The 20,400-nt window shown below is 43.8% G+C and overlaps 1 protein-coding gene across 2 annotated transcripts in view; it reads right to left on the bottom strand.

The window, feature by feature from the left end:
• Positions 1-20,400, bottom strand: part of scube1 (signal peptide, CUB domain, EGF-like 1) — a 142,504-nt gene that overhangs the window by 60,288 nt on the left and 61,816 nt on the right. The window contains exons 5-7 of one of the 2 annotated variants that reach the window (XM_088923153.1): positions 10,801-10,926; positions 9,311-9,427; positions 3,466-3,555 (exon numbers count right to left, since the gene is read on the bottom strand). In XM_088923153.1, coding sequence (XP_088779279.1) covers positions 3,466-3,555; positions 9,311-9,427; positions 10,801-10,926 — 333 coding nt within the window. The remainder of the gene's footprint in view (positions 1-3,465; positions 3,556-9,310; positions 9,428-10,800; positions 10,927-20,400) is intronic. The other variant, XM_088923154.1, reaches the window with a different exon arrangement.

Below are 20,400 nucleotides of genomic sequence, written 5' to 3'. Positions count from 1 at the left end.
TGTTAGTAACAAATCTCTCATCCTGACAATAGCCTGAACCACACCACTCCACTAGAACTATCACAATGGTTATTTGCACAAGATAGCTACAGTATAATGTGCTATAACATTATTTATGACATGTTGATCAATAGTGTAAAGACAGTTGTAATAAAGACCTAAAGCTACCAAAAGCACAACAGCTGACTAATGAATTATGTCAAGAATATTATTCTGGGCTTTCTGAGCAATAAGCTGTGGGGACAACGAAAGTGATGACAAACCTTTGTGAACTCAGTATTTTCGTTCTCTAGATCTTGATTTTGCAAAGGATGTCTACAAGTCTAGCTACACGATGAACTCTTTTATGAGGTTGTAGAAGATGATTTATTTCAGGCTACAGCTGTGTAGGCTACAGCTTTTGTAAATTGAGGGCAGCATGCAACTACTTCAGTTAAAGGAATTAAACTTATTAACAGGCTGTGATGACCAATCCTCACCTGGAGGATCTGCTCCTTATGGTATCTGAAAAGTCATTAGGAACACAGACTAGACGGCTTTTCTGGGTTCATTTCGATGTCTGTTTTGTTATTTTTGGCCTGTGAAGGCCTCTTTGCACCTCCTGGCTGTTAGCGCAGGACAGCTTCTGGAAAGAACCACATTATAGTGTGGTGTCGTCGCTCACAAGAACATTCCTCCGTCTTCAAGAATAACGTCTGGCTTCAGAAAGCAAAGCGAGAGTCCGTCTCTCATTGATCAAACCAGATTTATTTTACAGGGAGGCACTGATCACACAGCTTCCTAACCACAGTGAAGACATTTTAAGCAAATGTTCATCTGCCTTTCTCAGCCAAGTCCCAAACTGCGCCTACAGTCTTCACATGAGACGAGCTCCCATGTCAACCACAAAATAACAAATCAGGCGGTCAGATAGGATGTTATGCCATTGTCGGCTGGTGACTGGAAATAATATTTTTATTTAATGAGTTTATGGTGGGGCTGAACAAACGGACTGTCAAGGGTAAACAGTGCTTTCATTATAAACCATAACAGAGTTTAACAATAGATATGAAAAAACGTGTTAAACTCATTAATGTGTAAGTAAAGATTCTGGGACAAATTAAAGTAGAATTACTTGCACCCTCCATGAACACAGCTCTCTCAAATGGACTCTGAAATGAATGAGTGAAATCTTCATTCCTGTGGCTGCACTGAACTCCTAACAAGTAACCACAAAATGACCTGCAGACTTGGGTGACATTTTACTGCACTGTTTCTCCATACAGCAAGATTCCTGGCTCACAGCCAATCCATTAGCACAGTAAAACGAGGGGTTTCTCAGCTTCATGCTACAGTTAGAGGCGCTCAGCTGACATGAATGTGTCTTTAAACTAGCATGTGCCACACATTTAGAGCCATGGCACTGTAGCATAACCTCTGTGAGCCACAATTCATCAGCCTATACAGACACAATAGGTTTTGCCTGTCTAGTCTGCCACACTGGTGACACCATGCCTTTATATTAACTGAAATTCCTTTTAGCTTTTGAAATATTTGAGTTAATCAGAGTAAATAACTGCTGTGGGGAAGAACATTTTGTATGTTTTGGCAAACTCTAGAGTTGCCTTACAGATTCTGCCTCAGGGGAATGTGAAAAACAGAGTATAAAAGCTTGGATTAACTTAAGCAGCCTCTAGCACAGACAAACCAAAACTGGGCAACTGTATTTTATTTTATTTGATATGTGTTCAGGAGAGGAGTTATTAATAATGGTGGCTACCACGAGTCATCATTCAGCTGAATTCCACATGTCCTCCACCAGCAGATCAGAGCAACGTGGAGGAAATTTGACCAAAGTACAGATCACTAAGCCAGTGAGCCAACATGGAACAAGCCAATATGAGGTACCATTACACATGTTTTCTTCATTCTCTGGTCATTACTAAAACAAACGCTGGAGCTGAAAAGGAAAATGTATACTATTACGTGCTAAACAAGTTGGTAGGAAGAGTATCTCTGACCAGGGATGATCAACACTGATATTTCGGTCTTGGCGTGACAGAAGAGGATTTACAAAACCTCAGAACTCAGAAAGCTTAGGATGCAAAAAGGATGCTATTCATAGGTTCTGAGAAAACGAGAGATGCAGTTTAGTTGAGTTTAGTTTTCATAGCTGTTAAGTCATTAGTAACAACAGCTCAGATGAAAGGCCCTGTTTACACAATTAAAAAAAGGTCTGAATATCACAGTCTAAGTGAGCTCTGTTGCCTTCCACCCAAGTAGACAAACGTTTCTTTGAATTAATGTGCTGAAGCGAAGCAGAGAGAAAAAACTGCAATAATTGTGAGGAGCTGATTACGAAAACCCTGGTTTAAGATTAAATTGTGCACCAACCCTCTACCATTCCTTCGACTGCATATAGGCCTTGCTCTACCAATTCATGTTAGAATAAAAATTGACATAAACATCTAAAGGTTGCAATGCTAAAACATATACACATATACACATATATATGCGATTATGTCATATTTCATATATACACGTGATTCCACTGTCTAAGGCATCTTTGTACAGACATACATTTTTAAGAGCTCGGTGTAGGTTAAGGATTTAGAAGTCAAGTACAGAAGTGACTGAGAGCTAACAAAAGCTAATTCCCTACCAAAGCACTGCCTATACATCACTATAATCACTCTCGGTGTATTTTTCTAAGCTCGGTGTGTTCTAACTCGTCTCTTTTTATTAGGTCTGAAGGAAGAAAAAATATTGTTTTCTTAAGACATTCAGCTTGTAGCTCTCTGTTATGATACAGCAGCTTGTCACTACAGAAAGACTGAAGTCGAATTTCTCGTGTGATAAATTCAGACAGCACTGTTTCTCAGGAGTCTCGGAAACACAAGGAATGAATAAGGAAACAGCGCACAGGACTCAGGTTTAATCTAAAACTGTAACACACGAAACTTTGTGTCTATATTTTTGGAAGTGAAACGGTGGCTAAGATCTAAAATGTCAAATCTTGAGCCAAACTGAATTAATGCATCGGGACCAGGCTGACAATAGATGTCTGAGTTTGTTTTTCAGTGAAAGATTATTAGCTCCTAATAACACGGCTGCAGAAATCTGCCAGCTGGGTTCAGAGAGCCCTGCAGGATCTGGCTGAGGATGTGCAGGACAGAAAATAAAAACAAACAAGCAAATGTCAGTGGGTTATAAAGTCAAGGTAAGCAAACATCCAAATGCTCTTTTACAATAAGACAGCAGCCTGCCTGACTTCTGAGCTGTCCCACTTCATGTGGACAGAGACGAGCTTTCTCACAGAAAGCTCCCTCACCTTTGGCTTTCTTCGACGGGGTGGAAGGCACAAAACCTTTTTTTACTTGCGGAGAAGCGGTAATAAGTCGCCCTCAGGCGTGAAACGAGGTATTAAATAAGAGAGACAAGCACAAGAGCCACAGCACGACAAAGGAGGTGGAAGAAAAGAGTTACCCATAAGAAGGCGCCGTTTCACCCGCTTGTCCACATCAGCTACTGACGTGGCATTGAACTCAGAGCTCTCAATTGCAGCCTCATCCTTCTCTAAAACACAAGTAAGGGACAAACATGGAGCAGTTGGTTAATCAGAAGCCCAATTCTCCGCCGCCTAAGACACTCTCTTGGCGTTGTGCAGACCAAAGCCGAGATGCAAAGCCATGAAGCAGTAAAACCCCTGTTAGAGTGTTAATCCCATTTGAAGTCCCAGAAGAAAATTCTATTTAAAAAAGAAGTGGGATAGGGAGGACACAAAAATACAGACAAACAATGATTTGTGGTTGGTGATTTTCTTGTTTTGTGTCTAACACAAAAGGGCATGTTTTCAACAATGACTCACATCAGCAGAGAATGAATAGACACGTCAAAGGCAAACTTCAGAGGGGGTGGGGGATGGTGGAGGGGCTGGAGAAAGTGACGAGAGGGAGAAGAGCGAGAGGCAGAGGTACGACGAGCTGCTGGCCGACTTCGGCCGGCACAACAACCTCAAGAAATACGTCAGGCACAAGAGTAGACAGATGCAAGAGCTGAAGGACCCGGTGATGGATGCAGACTACAACCTCCCGTGGAGACGCGCAAAGTGGAGGAAAGCAAAAACAAAAAGGAAAATGGGGGAAAAAAAGAAAAGCAAAAAGGATCCAGACCACATGCAAACAGGAAAAGCTCATCTGGGGGCAGTGCTGGTTGCCTGCTTGTCTATGGAACACATCACAACTGGTTTGACAGTCAATGCTTGAAACACTGTTCCAGAGCGGGGCCACGGTTAGGATGGTAGTGTTGGAATGGTGATGGACACAGCCCGTGAAGGTGATATTCAACAGGACAGCTGTTCCAATCAGTCGGACCCTGAGCCTGAGCAGATCACAGCTTGGGGCAGTCATTGGGAATTCGTTCCGCTATTGCAAACACGCACGTTCCATTCCAGGGTTTGCATTATGTCTAGGCAGGTCTTTCCCGTGCAAAGTCCTGTCCGGGATGCGAAGCAGGACGCTGGAGTGGAGAAGACACAAGCCTCTCCAGAACTGGGCTGGCCAGACCCGTGAGGGACCTTCTCAGGCTGGGAAATGCTTTGGGCTGGGTTACACACCCTGTAAAGGGTTCTGACATTGATGAGGGCCATTGGAGATGTGCGCGGGTGAGGAGGAACGCCCAGGAAGAGAAACGAGTCAGCACTGACGGAGCAGTGGTGCCTGTTGCAGCAGGCACAGATAAGTCAACTCAAATAAGAAGTAGGAATTCAAAGGTAAATTAATAATAGGAACATTAAAGGTGGACTAAATTAAACAGGAGGACAGGGTGGGTTATTATTAATTTATTAATTTCGATTTCAAAACAGAAACAAATAGCAAACAAAAAAAAATGCAAAACGAATTCTCACATGCAGAAACCAGGTAAATTAATTGAAACGAAAAAGGAAGGAGAGGCGGACGAGGATGACACCAATGGGTTAGACAGAATGCAGGGTGGCTGATGGAACGGCAGAGGTCTGCATTCCTGTACAGCGATGTGCAGAATCCACACCTCTGCAGACAGGGTGGAGAGAGACAGGATGGATGGGCAGGTTTAATTTTGTTCTGTGGCATCAGTACATGGTCATACAATAACAGGGTTTTTTTCTTGATTGCGGTTTATCTTGGAATAGGTTTGATCATTTTTAACCAGTGCTAGGCTGGACGAGGCTGCAATTGAGGTGTTGTCTCTAGCGGTTTCATCATTTGCTTTTTTTTTCCAGAATCGATAGGTTGTTGTTGTTGGGTTTTTTTTTCCACCTCAATGCTCAGACAAGACAGGCAATCAGTAACCATCACCAGAAAGCAGAAGGAAGGGAACAGGAAGCCTGAAGAAAGAACTATGAAGAATGGGGAAACTGACACAGCAGTCAATGTGACTCGATCACAGAAACAAAGAATGGACTTCTTGTCCGATGAAGAACTCAGGATTGTTTATTCCTCCGTGAAGACGTCTGCTGCTCCCTGAAGCTGAAAAAGAAGACATTATAACAAAAAAACAGTCATTTTAAAACAATCCATGAAGCGTCTCCCACAGAGTTATTCCCTGCAAACTGACTCCTAATTTCCCCTCCACGGACGTCTTTGTGACGTCGGCCGTCACTCAGGAAATCCACCTGTAGGAGGAAGAGGATCATTTCTCCCTGTTCTCCAGGGCTCGATCGGGCCCGGAACAGGACAAGATGACCAACAAGGACTCATTGCAATTCTTTCAGTGCTTAACGTTTCAGCCTTACCAATGCACATACAGTAGCTACAGTACACCACAGCAAAGTCAAGAAAAGGTGTTGGAACTGCAACTGCACAGAGATTTCTTTGTCAACAGAAATCAAACACATTAAACACAGTCACCTACATGTTTGTGGAGAAAACAATTTAAATCAGCTTTCACAAACACACTTCAGCCTTCAATATGAAACCAAAGTTTTCTAGAACTATCTTTTACTTGTCACTGGTAACAGAATATATTATTTATATGTGCAGAATGTCTGATCGGTTCCAATGGGCAGACTAAGAGAAACATAATTCACAAGAAATTTTGAACTGACTTGTCAGGTGTTTTCAAAATAATGGTAAGAAAACTGCAGACTAAACAATCCTCCGACAAAAGCAATACTAATATGAGCGCACCTCCATGTCTTCTCAATACCAAAGTATTGAGATTTCCATTTGGAAAGCAAATTATTCCCTGGGGTATGCAGCACATCTGGCAACAAGTGGTGATTGATGGCAGTTACCAGAATAATCAGTCATGGAAATTAGAAAGCAGCCTGCAACATAGCTCCCATTTACTTCAGATGCATTGCCACAGTCAAAGAGATGGTGATTATTCTAAAAACTGTAATGGTAATTATTTATGTCCTAAGAAAAAAATACACTTTTTCCACTTTCAGTACATAAATCCCATCATCAGTAGTATGAAGGAGTTACATTAATGTGGATCCTCAATATTTAGAGTCCATCCATGTAAGAGCCATGCACTGTTCTTTAAAAATGACCATTTAGATATGGTCTCTGTTAACAGAGAAAAGTGAGTTCCAACCATATTTATTTCTTCACTTTGGTACAGTTTTATCTCTTGTTCGGACAACATCCTCAGAAAATAGATGCTTTTGGTTTTGTTCCAGCAATGTAAACCAAACCCAGATTTTATCAGCTTAGGAAACGCCTGGGTTATGGGAAACGATCGGTGTTATTACCCATGCGCCTTGATTACCTGACTGAACCATATCTAACCAACAGAGCCCTTGTGTTCCTTCCACCTGCTGTCGCTGCTCCTCAGCTCACAGCCCAATTAATACAGAGCATTGTACCCCTCGTGCTGGATCTGGGGCTCTGAAGCCACATATTTTAACACTCTCTGTAACCACTGCAGTTTCCTTCAAGTAAAATGGGAGCAGTTCACCCCAACGTTAGAAGTACAAAGAAAAACAAGATCGCAAAGGAACTGCCAACCCATTACAGCTTGATTTTGCAATTTCCTTGTTATAAACTTCATTCAGGTGCTGGAATGTAATGAGAAGGCAGTAAATCACCGTCACGCGTTCGAGAAAGACACCCTGACATATTTGGCACAGGCAGGAGTTATTTTTGTACGCTGGAAAACAAAGTACAAAAATTCTCACATCCAAATCAAACACAGTCCAGGAGTAAGAGCTAATAGAAAAAATATTAAGAAAAAAAAACATGACTTACCTGGAACTGTTAATTTGTCTTCTGAAATTCAAAACCATAGCTGTTTTGGAGCTACTGCTCTGGATACAGCCATACTGACATCCAGACACAAAGTTTTCCCCATTTCAAACAGGAGTCATATTCCACTGCGTGATGCTGCTAACTGCTCTCTCAGACAGGGGCTTGTTTTTACTGCTGATCTGCTTTGTGTGTGGAACTGCGACCCAAGGACATGTCTCAGCATAACAAAGCTGTGTATAGAGACTGTTTTTATATTAAACCCTGGTTTATTTATCTTTTAAAGATTAGGCATCAATATTTCATATTAATTTCTTACCACCGGCTTTTTTAGGATTATCTCCAATGAAGCTGGAATTATTGTTGAAAAGCATATGATTCCTTGCTCATTATTCTGACGCCAGTACGTGAAGAATGTGTCAAACAAAACAGAAGGTCAGTTTTCTTTCAAAGAGAACTTACTGATAGAAGTACTAAACACAGTACTTCTATTCATTACCTTATTCATTTGAATAAGTTAATACTTTGTAAATTACTCTCAAAACATTTCCTAAGTAAAATATACAAATTTCACATTTTGCACTCAGATATTTACAGAACCTGGCTAGGAAGGAGTAACTATTTTTTCCTTATGTTTTTAGACTACTTTTTCAAATAAAGCTGTTCACAATGCATAGTAAAATATAGTTCAATGCCTATGAAACTGAATGATCTGATTCAATTGTTCAAAAGTCACAAGGGCACTGGAAGAGTCAGACCAGCAGACAAGTTCTGAATAAACAGTAAAACACAAACTGCAGGACAAATGGAAACTATGAAGAAGGGCATTTAAAACAGAGACCAGGACGCACTTCTTTACACAAAGGGCTGCGGGGGTCTGGAACGGGCTTCCCAGCCATGTGGTTGAAGCTGATACCTTGGTTTCTTTCAAGAATCTGTTGGCCAGGAACCTTAGATCAATGAGCTACTGTTGTATGGTCTCCTCTCCTTTGAAATGTGTTGGACTGCTGGGGGAAGAAGGACCTACAGTAGAATGGGGTGGACCCCAATGACAGCCTGTGCTTTGAGAGTGTGGGGGTAACACATGGCAGACATCACCACCGGACAGGAAGCAGAATGCCAGGCTGGAACAGGCTCGGCTGAAACGTGCTGTAGATAGGCGGCACTGTCTGCTGATTTCTAGCCATCTGCGGTGGCAGACCGCTGCTTCCTTGAAAAGGCAAACGTTTGCCCAGTGGACAGACAGATCTGGAGCCTTCTTCCCAATGCTACACAACGCTCCCTTGGTTAACAGAATCCAGTGACAGCCCAGGCAATCTGTTCGTTGAGGAAAGATGGGCTGGGGGTGGTGTCCCTTTAATGGCGCTCGTTCGAGCCTCCCTTTTACTCTGCAAGCGAGTGTCAGGGACTCTCGGTGGCGTTGCTTTGGACACATTGCAGATCACAAGAGCCCCTCGCTGACCTCTTGAGCCTGTTGGCCACCGAGCCTTTTCTTTCACACGTTCGAGAAGGAAGAGCTCCAGCCTGCACTGTGCTGTGAGAAGGGAGGAGCTTGAATTCTTCCTAATTGCGCTGTAGCAATTGCGTTATGGTAAGGCAATTTCATGGTTTAGTATTTTTTTTTTATTTAAAAAAAGCATAGTTTCTGGAAACCAGGCAGATTCGGCGCAGTATATCTTTAAGGTCACTTGGGAATTAAAAAGAGGTTTGTTGCAATACTTGTTTCATTGCAACTGTTTAAATAACAGGAGGCCCGGGCAGGGGAGCCAGCTGCTTGTTGAGATGCTGTGGAGCAGAAAGCCATTCACACGTCCTCCTGTTCTCGTCTGTCATTGTTTTATTTAGTTACTTTTATGAGCTAGAAAGCACTTCCCGAATCTAGAAACAAACGTCGGCTGCGCCCCTCGTTAATTACAAAACCCGAAGGTCTGCATTTTGGATTGCTTCAAGCTGATTTGTCTCCTGAAGTAATTAGCTAGCCTAACAAATACTGGTTATAACTGAAGAAACAGCACTGGCATGTCTGGGCTGTTATGTCTGCTGGCACTGGGCGCGGACACGTTAAAGAGAGAGCAGGGCAGGCAGGAAATGCGGGGACTTACCGATGCAGGTTCTGCTGTCGGAGTGCAAGGCGTACTTCTGATGGCACCCACACACCGGCCCACTGTCCGTGTCATCGCAGGTGTGCTGGCAGCCCCCGTTCCCATAGTTACAGGTTACTAGTTTTAAACAAACATTGGAAACATAAGGACAGTAAATACCGTTATAGCTGTTGCACATTTGTAAAACCAAATCCACAGCATGCTAGTCATAGCGTATAAAAAGAGAGAGACCATAACCATAACTCGTTTTATCTGTAAGTCAACGGCTGCAGGCAAGCTGACTCAGGGATCATCCATCTGCCTGTGGCTGGTGTCTAACAAGAGAAGGATGGCATCTCAAGACCTTTGACACGCCTCAAGCTTTCTGCCACAACCTCTCTCCAATGTGTACAAGAATCCTCTCCGGTCTCTCTCGCAATTAGGGCTTCTTCATATTTAGTTTTGTTTTTCTGTGTGCCTAAAAAATCTATAATTACTGTTGTTAAGCCACATCATTTTCCCAATTATATTATTGGTTTTACAAGATGACCAGACACGCTGAAGTGCTTTTCTAGACACAATCCTGAAAGCAAACAGACACCTCCGCCCACTCCTACTGATAGGTGCCAATCACCACATGCCAATGGTTTCATCAGAAAGGTAGTCTGTCTTGAGACACACATTTCTAACCTGGCAAATAGCATAAAATATCACAAGTGGTAACAGGACTATTAATAATGCACATGTGTTAAAAGCTCAGTCAGAGCAAAATACAAAATATTGGTAAGCTTCTTCAGCATTGCCGGATTAAGCACTTCAGCATGACATTATGAAAGTGTTTGTTGCCAGAGGTGAATAGACACGGATCATTAATATGTAACGTGATGTTATTTACAGCTTGCCTGGGAAACAAAGCACATTTATCGCTCTGTCTGACATTGCATAGCAAAATAAAGTTTATTGCGCTCACTGAAGACGTATCCTCCTATTGGTCTGTAGAACTGCAGCACAGACCAGTGCTGCCCATCGCCAACATGACTAGACATCAGCATGGAGTTAACGTTGTTCATTTTAGAAAAACATTTTGTGCACTAGGTTTATGTGAATGAGGACATCAATAAATAAGGAGAACATCCCTAGAATGTGTGAATTCTGGAGAAACCTTGGTGCAAATCTGGCAGGAAGGCTTGTATTCTGTCCCTTCCAGCCTGATCGGAGAGCGACTCACGGCCAGAGCTCCTTCTGCGTGGACGTTCTCACTTCCTCAAAGAGAAGTCAGGCTGGCTCTCCCGTGCTTCTCGGACGGAACGAGCTCCCGTCCCAGTGCAAACAGGGGGCGCGATTAGGAAATTAGAGATTTGGGTTGACTTTGACCTGGACAGTTACAAATACGGTGCGAGGGAAATTCTGATGGCAACAGCAGAGCAGGGTTACCCGCTGTCGGGCGCACGGAGGAGGACAGGGCGCTTGGCACTGTACATCGCGCCTGGAGTGGTTGCAGGGCTACGTACGTGTGCAGTCCCTCTGATTCTTGGCGAGCTCAAAGCCGGGGCGGCATTCACAGGCCACTCCTCCCTTGGGCGTCTCCCTGCAGATGTGGGCGCAGCCGTGGTCTTTGTTCATACAGTTCATCCCGTCTGCAGAGCGACAAAGGGGGAAAGCCGAGTGTGAAAACAAAACCCCAGTTGCGAACTGGACACAAACACAATCGCGCCATTGTCGGCACAACGTGAACTGGAGGGAGTCCAGGCAGAGAGCACATTTTGGGATTAAGGCTGAGGTTTTAAAACATCATAATTTACAGCAGAAAAGCAGGCACTGGGTCCCATTATAAACACACTTCAGTCATGTCCTTTGGAGTAATGTGGGATTTTTATGACCACGTAAATTAGTTTAACATTCCTCTTGCAGTTCCCTTGCACAAGGGACAAGACATCGAAGTTTGGGTTGGCTCACAGAAGACAAAGAGATTTGCTCCAACTGTGTGTAAAATTCAGCCACTAAAATAGCCGGCGTACACAGCGCACAGATGGTCTCAATTCTTCAAGCTTTTTCTGGGTGTCATTTTGATGCACAAACACAAGGAGGCATTAAAAAAAGCAAAAAAAAGAAGGATTCTATAGCCACTGTGATCATTTTTTTCAGTAAATTAACAAGATTATTGAAGCTTCTGGGTGTATTGCACATAACTTCACTCAAGCATAGCATCCGTACAATGCTAAAAGAAACTAAGTGTCATAAACTTTTCAACACTTGTCTTCTTTGTGTTACAGGAGTCAATATCTGTTAAAATAATAAAAGATCTAGCGTTCAGTCTTTGCATGACTAAGCATTACAGGGCCTGGCAGGACTGCATTCTGAGTGGAGAATCAGAAAATTGGGATAGCCAGGTTTGCATGTTAAACTGGACTGGGATCTATGTGCAACTCATAGTGACTCACGTTCTACAGAAAAGGATCTATTCCACATTCACTGGGGGCGTTCACATTGCACAGCACTTTCATTGTCACATCACTCACAGTGCCTTCTGTGTAGTGAGAACTGCAGTACAATTACAGCATCAGGTAGAGCATTCATTCAGAACCTTCCAACAGGCAAACACAAAGTAAGGGGAGGAGGCTCAGCGATGTTTTTTGTGGAATTTTCAAAACTACTGAGCACCCTGAGCCCAGCCTCTCTCATTCACAGCACAGAAGAAATGAACATCAAGGACAATTCTCAATAAACAATGACATCATCTGAGGAGACACCACATGCCCGAGTGCAACAGGCCTCTCTGGAGTGGGAACTATGACCTCTGTGGGAAGGAGGAACAGTAAAGTCCTTCTTTGTCAGACCATCAGAGCTGAACTTCATCATCACGAGACAGCAGCCAGGACATCTCTACTGATCGGGACCAGCAGGTAACGCAGAACAGACCAAAGACCGGAGTCGGATTCAGCTCTCATTCAGCAATAACAGAGAGCAGCGTAAGAGGCTGCAACCCAGTAGCCTCTTATCAATGCATCGATAACTATATCGATTACAGGGCAATTTAAAATATAATCAGGAAAAAATATATTTTTGAAGGAATAATATTTCAGATTCCGTTTGTCCTGTTGCATTCTTGTAAACCTGGTGTATCGGGATAGGCCATACTAACATAAATGAATGTGTTATTTAATGTCCTCTGACCCGCCCACCCTTCAGCACTTCTACGCAGCATTGCTGTGACGTGCAGGACGCCCAGTCGTGTCCCTCACTGACCTCAAGGCGAGCACCGGTGTTGGAGAGTCTGAGCGCTTGCTGTTTTGTGGGAGCCGCGGCCAAAATCAAACCCCAGCACCCGTGAGACTGAGCCCACTGGACAACCCCAGTCACAGTCGGCTAGTGACAGGACTGGTCATGCTCATGTCAGCGCAACAGAGGCCAGTCTGTGCTCAGAGCAAGTGCCTTTACAATTCAATTCAAATCTAACCAATTCAAGCTATATCATCCCCTGGGGGAAAATCTGTTTCACAGTGCAGTCCAGGTACAACAATATAACAAAGAAGGCAGAGCAATAGTGTTACTGTACATGTCAGTTTACTCCCACTGCCTCCGCATTCCCACCTCGTTTCTCCTTCGAATCCATGTCTCCTCCACCAGATTTTCCACTTCAGTTGTGCTGATCTGAAAGGTTTCTGCCAAGTCGTACTGCAGTTAACAGATATTTTCATTTTCATCTTTCTCGCTCTCTGCACCCTTACCTGCACCAGTTTGCCAAAGCTCAAACTACATAAACTGGTGTCAGCACACCTAGAGCCACAGTATTTGTACAAGGGTCCTCCATCAGTCTCCAGGCTACCAGCAGGGGGTGAATGACGAGTGCCTTTTGGTTCTGCTCATATACAGCTCGAGTTACAGTGACGTCAAGCCCAGCCGAGTTTGTTCGACCACCGTCTTCCCACGACCCCTCTCTACAGTCCCGTCTTTCTCGCTTGCTGGCAGTGAGTGACGAACACAAGTTTACCGAACAAGCTGACAAGTGCTCCACTCAGCAGCACTTCAGCCAGTGTTCCAGCTGAGAGTGCACTAGCACTCACCTGACCAGCAGAATGAATGACAAGCTCACCTCGATGTCGCAGGACCCACTGTCGAGTAAGCACATGTCAGGAAGCAGACACACGTCAGGGGGTCGAGGGTCAGCTCCAGCACGGAATAAAGACTGTTTACAACTCTATCCTAATCCGTCATTATAACTATTCCAGCGCCCTTCAATAAATAAACCACTACAGAGTTCCTCAGTCCATGTTTTGCTTTCTTAATTGTGCAAAGCTATGTCATGCAATATGACATTTTACTGGGGTTCAGCAGAGGTCAGAGCAACTTAAAAAACACATTTACGAACACTAATGCAGTCAGTATGTACAGACCGTGTCAACCTCGGTTAACTTAAGTGTTAATCTTTAGTATTGCTCTGTCACAAACTCCAGTCCACCAGCACTAGATGCACATTTTTAACTTGTATTGATTCATTCTTTTCTTTATGTTGTTCCTCTTCACATGGGTTTGAGTCTAGGGATTGGCAATGCTGGAGACATGCATTAGCATTTCAGTATTTATATTAAGACAAAAATGGGGGAAAAAGACCAGATTCAAGGGGGTGAAATTCAATCATGCAAATAGTCCTTTCCCAGCTGTGCAGGACACACACAGGAGCCAAGCATATCACCGGGCTCTCAGAAGCTGGAAAGTTAAACGAACCTTAAAATGTTATTCCTGGTCAGCGAAGGCTGTAAGGAACTTTTTAATGCCCATCAAGTATATTAACATTCAGAAAGGTACATGACAGCTTGACATGTCGCAGGATTGATTTCACAAGTTGCCTCAAGACATCGCCTGGAATTTTCAACCAGCTGTCAAAGGGCATGAAGAACGGTCAGTCCAACAGACGAGGCAGGCCCAGACTGGTCTCGGTGTGCCTGTTAAACGTATCACTTTGACAATCTGTTGGTGAGAAAGACTTATCTAAGTGAGCCTTCGTGCTTTATAAATCTCCCGTCTGCGGACAGATGTCGCGCTGTCCTCCTGCAGCTCCCCTTGATGATTCGGTCTCCGCCTGCTCAGGGCGCAGCTCCGCACCGACGGCGCTGCCACAGCACACACAGCTGCGGCTCCAGGCCCAGCCCTGCACACGCCTGGAGAAGACCGCTGAGGCCCACTCGCTGCCATTTCAAACAAACCCACCTCCATCACACAGCCCAGGATGCGCCACGCTCGCTTCTCGCCTCTGTGGTGAAGATCCCCAACTGAGACGGTTTTTGGCAATGATGGCAGTCAGAAATTAATGTCGGATTAAATTCTAATAACGTAACATAACATAATGTTACTTTATCAGCCCTGTACAATTTCTTGCATCTAGAATTTGTCTTTTCTCAGACCCCAGCTTGCTCTCCATGAGACACACAGACAGGGAGAGAAACTTGGGGTCAGAGCCCAGGGTCAGCCATTGCACAGTGTCCCTGGAGTAGTTTTGGGTTAAGGGCCTTGCTCAGGGGCCCAATGGAGTAGGATTCCTCTGCCGGCTCCGGGATTTGAACCAGCAACCTTCCAGCCACAGGCGCAGATCCTGAGCCACAGAGCCACCACTCCGCCCATAACGAGCAGACTTGTCAAACTAACTGATACAGGAAGAAAACACAAATGGAGTCATTGCTCTACTTTTTTTCCAACAAAAAATGACAGGTAAAGATATTCACCATGTTCCTATAGGAAGACAGGGGTAATTTGCCATTAATACCTATTTAGTAAAATTGAAGCACATGTGCTTTTCACACCTGTCATTTCCCATGTGCTTGCAATAAACTGGAATGTCTGGATGAAATGATACTATTAATGACCAAAGCTGACCTGCGATCAACTAGTGAAAACTGAATTCTAAATTATTATTATTATTATAAGCCAGCCCTCTCTGTCTGGGATTCCTCTACAGAACCTCAATTCACTGGATGATTCAGCATTACAGCAGTGATTCATTTTCCCCTTTAACAGGGAGTAACAAAACTTGCGTACTGCTTGTCATGCTGCAGAGCACGAAACCATAAAGCACCTTTTCGAAAACAACAGTGCGTAGAGCATCTCCTGTCGGTTATCTGTCAGGTGCTGCTCAGGGCAGGAAAACATCGTATTGCTGCCTCAGGTCCGTCTGAACTTGTGTGCTGACGTCTCCGGTGCCCTCAGACGACACTTCATTCCCTCAGCGCAAACTACAGGGCAGAGCCTTTAAAACCGAGAACCGGAGGCACTTCTTCACACAAGGCACCGTGGGAGTAACTAAACATCAGACATTAAAATGAAAAAAAAAAATCTAGCTAAATTGGCACCAGATCTACGCGGCTCCAGCGATAGACCACTTTCAGCCTGTAGCCATCAGAAATGGTGGTGTGCTATTCACGTGAAGCCCGCTTCGCCCAAAAGCAGCAGTTTCTAAATCACCCCAGCCATCAAAGAAAGGAAAACAAAAAGACAGGAGCCCTTGGGTACACCTCAAAAGGGCCCAGTCTGTGCTTTCTCCTGAGGCGCAACAATACAGCAGAATGCATTCTTCTAAAGGGGCTGTCACCACGGTAACACCATCAATAACATCATTTTCTGCATCCTTGTCTCTTAAACACTTTAGGAACACAAGGAGCTTTTTAGTGAATGTATGAACAGAACAATTATCTTTTCTGTCTTAACAGCAGAGCAAAGGCCTTTTCTCACCTCATTAATAGAAAATAATATAGAAAAGGACCATGGAAGGCTGGTATGAGAGGAACCAACAGGCCTATTAGTAACAAAGGCCTTTACCCATTCCAGGGAATAATTACAAATGAGCACAGAGAAACTGTGCCTGGCTAAACTCTTCATGAGCTTTTGAAGGCAAAACAAACATTTAACCAGTGGCTCCCTTTCATGTGCAACCCCAGGGAAGAACAAGGAACTGTCGTTAGTTACAACAGGACAGGAAGTCCTCAGAGCTGCTGTCTGCTAAGAAACCCTCTTGGAAATCCACAGCAGGATGTGACATAAAACAAGTCTAACTATTGTCATTTAAAATGAAAATACTAGTAGAGACTGAATGGTCCAGTTTCGTTGCTGGCAAAAAAATGCCCACAGAACAACCATATGCACTTTTAAATTAGAAATTAACTTAATGGTACACGCATCAATGACATACAGTAACTGCTTATGATAATTAAGGCCATTTAATGTAATGAGATTTAATGAATTTGAAAAGGGAGACATTCAACACTCAACTCAGACAAATACCATTCCACAGTCTGAACGTAATTTTCTTACGTTTGTTATCAAAATAGGCTGGAAACACAGAAAGAGCTATAGGATGAGTTAATAAGTAGTATTCAATGGATAATGCATATATAGCATTTGTCAGATGGTAGAGAAACATCTACTTGTTGAACACACAAGGCCTAAATGGTCTGACGCAGCTTACAGGAATTCCCATATTGCGGAGAACGTATACGAGCTGTTTACCCACAGGTGAGTGGAGCCCTGCAGCACAATGTGCACTTTGTACCCCACACAGATGACTTCATTCCCACCACTAACTGCTGAGGACACCCCCGGCCAACAGCAGGAGGAGCTCACCTGACCCAGACAACTGTACAGACATTTTTTTTTTACATAAAGACAACAATTTTGTAAAGGAAATACAACAATGTACTGTGGGTTTACAGCAGCAGAAACGGAAAAAAGCGGTTTACAGTGAAACACGACTTTTAAGAGAATAGAAATAGATCAAATTAAAACTCATAAATATTCTATTTCTTTGTTTTGTTTTGAAGAGGGGTCAAAAGGTAAAAAGCGACTGATCATTTGGCACTCGGATGCCGTTTTACCTAGATACAGCCAATGCAAAACCCTTCTGTAAGAACTGGATCTCCCTGCCAAGTATATTAGACCTGGGATATTACTGCCTCCTTTTCAAAACAGTAAAAAACTGGCAAATTCAGAAAAACGAAATTTTCCTTGTCCCGTTAGTCTCTTTCAGCTGAAAGATGAAGTGAGCCGTATGTTTTGCAATGACCACAAGACAGAACAGGCTTCAGGCCAGGAGATTTAATCCTCTTCTCACCGAATGAGCAAAACTGTTAATCGAGCAGGCGAATACCGAGCGCCGCGCTTGCATTGGGCCAGGAGAGCCAAGAGCCAGATCCAGCCTCCCAGGGACTGGAGTCATGTCAAAGTGCAACTAATAGCAACATCCGTGGAAACACGGGGATCCTCCCACTCCAGTGATGAGGCTGAAACCTCATCAAACTCTGCAGACTGTTTGACACTGGTGCCAAGGAGCATTTTTTTCCTGGTCTTCTTTATAAAGGATGCAGTATGTGCAAAGGGCCCTGTCACTGCTTTGCTCTTATGCGGTACGAGAGCACAGTGTGTATAGCGTGCGCATCTGTAGTTACACTTTTAAAGCTTGTTCGCGTATGCCAAAGTCACTTTGACAGAACACAACTGTTAAAAATTAGGAACCTATTAGGGAAGCAAATAAATGACGGACATTCTCAACTACAAAACACAAACTCATTCCAAAACTTTAAACCCCAAAACCTAAACACAAAGCATTTCTTGAGTATTTGTTAACGTTAGAAAAAACAAAACCTGAGATGGCCTGGAGAGAAGTGACCTGATGCCCATCGCAGGTGTGACTTCAGGACTTCAGGATCCGATGCCCACACATGATACACATCAGTATCAAATCTGCCTTTCATACCATCGAAATAAATAATAAAAAGACCCTCAGGACAAACCTCCCGTCATTTTCACTTCAGATCAAGCAGAAATAGATTAAAAGGGAAGATAAATGGCATATACTGTAAGCTTTTCACTTAAGACTGATAAATCTCCACTGTAAAATGTCTCTATGTTTTTATACATTTCTCACACTGAAAATCTTTAGAGCATATTCAGAAACGTTCGATTACCAACAACTATTAGCACAGTGGTAGCGTCAGAGAGAATCTAAAGCACTTCACTAATTTCAGGTGACGCAATTTATGAGGAAAACAAAAATTAAGAAAAAAAATCTGAGAGCATGCAGGCAAAAGCTTGATATATATTGAGTTCTTGTGTAAGGTCATCCCTGTTTCCTCCCAAACCAATAAACACATCTAGAAATCCACTTTTTGGTACTATTTAAAGAGCGAAATTAATATGGCAGTATAACAAGAATAATAAATATATTTCTGATTCTGCAGGCTGTGGAAGAAGGTGGAGCCCTCATCAATTATTCTTTCTTTTTTAATTCCCTTGGGTTGCCGTGCCAAGGAAAGCAAGGCAGCACAGCGCTGTGCCAGTCCCACCGTGCCAGGAGGGGGCGGCACCCAGCTGCGGATGGCAGGACTCCTGGATCTCGGCTCACACGCACATTCGGGGCCGGGCTCAAGTTCTGTCCACCTCTGCTAGCCACTGCGTGCGGCACAGGTGAGGCCCATGGGTTGTAAGATAAGATAAGATCACTTTATTGGCCATATACAGTTTCTTGTATGAGGAATTTGTCTCTTCGCAGACCCCAGCTTGCTCTCCATGAGACACACTGACAGGGAGAGAAGCTTGGGGTCAGAGGGCAGGGTCAGCCATGTATATGGCGCCCCTAGAGAAGCTGGGGTGAAGGGCCTTGCTCAGGGGCCCAACGGAGTAGGATTCCTCTGTCGGCTGTGGGATATGAACTGGCAACCTTCCAGCAACAGGCACAGATCCTAAGCCACAGAGCCACCGCCCCATCTACACAGCACACTGCGCCATGTGGCTTTCACAGGGGGGATCAGTCACCCGGAACATTCTCCTGTCGATGGCCATGCCATCACAGCGGCAGACAGCACTGGGCCCGGGCTGGCAATGCGAGCAGAGCCTGAGCACCTCTGAAGAAAGTTCAGTTTCTCTCTCCCAGACCAGCGTGTGTCGGCATGAGAATGTTTAGTAATACACTATCAGCAATAGTACTAGCCTGAAGGCTGTTTCCTTTTCAAAGCGGTACAAAGATACTTGGAAAAACACAAACAAACAAGAGAAGAAAAAATTAAATTTCCATGCCAGGAGACAAAACCGATCAAACGAGCCTATCTAGCCCTGGAACAGGGCAGCAGGCTGGAGCAGGGCGGGAGGCGTGTCCCCCCGGCGAGGTCAGAGGCTCAGCTCCGTTCCAGCCCGGCCATTTCTTGGGATTTCATGGGATTCAGCGCTGCTACATAGGGAAACACAGCTCTTGCTGGTCACCTCTTCCTAGACGGCCAGCTGCTAATGAACACTAACGAGCCCCACACCCCAACGACTGGCGCGTTTCAACATTTTTGACCCCAACGCAAATGTGTGCTCCATTTTTTCCTAACTGAAAAGAAACGCAATGTGAGATGACAAAACCATGCCGGAGTGATTAAACACACACAGTTTCATTCTGTGTTTCACACCTTCTGCATGTGGGCTAGTTATTTCTGCACCTTTGGACATTTACAGGCACACTTGGAAGCAAGGAACTGAATGCTTTTGCTGAATGCAGAAAGCGCTCCAGAAGCACATCATAAAACATTTCTTACACTAGCTTTCCCGAAATGTCATGTTTCTTCTTGTTTTGATTGTATTGATGTTTTTTTGTTGATACAATGTGCCAAAATTCCTGCTCAAAAACAACATTCAAACTAATGTTCTGACAGTTAGGAATGAAGGGGAAAATGATCAAGGCATCACACAACCTGCCCACAATTCCAGACACAAGCTTGCTCTGTTACACCGTATCTAAGTTATAATTTATTAGTAGTAGTAGTAGTAGTAGTAGTAGTAGTAGTAGTAGTATTAAATTTATACTTTTTATGCCCAATGTAGATTTTATTTTTGGATATGGTGGCTCACCAGCTGTTTACTTCCAATCATCTTAATGGTATCTCTTTTTCTATTTTCACCCAAACGTTAGAAGAATGCTGCCATCTGGATTCAACTTCTTTCCCCTCATTTGGAATGAGAGAAATAATTCCGAAGGTAGAGCTCACTCTCACTCCATCAGAGTGGTTCTCCTCAGTGACTGCTTGGAAACACAGTTACAGAGACCTTAACTGTACTGTATAATATCATTGTAAACTTTTACAATATTG

Source organism: Atractosteus spatula, chromosome 8, assembly GCF_055471065.1.
Source record: "Atractosteus spatula isolate fAtrSpa1 chromosome 8, fAtrSpa1.hap1, whole genome shotgun sequence".
In the NCBI taxonomy this organism is placed as follows: Eukaryota; Metazoa; Chordata; class Actinopteri; order Semionotiformes; family Lepisosteidae; genus Atractosteus; species Atractosteus spatula.
Note: the sequence above shows the minus strand (reverse complement) of the source record. Positions and strands in the feature narration are given on the sequence as shown.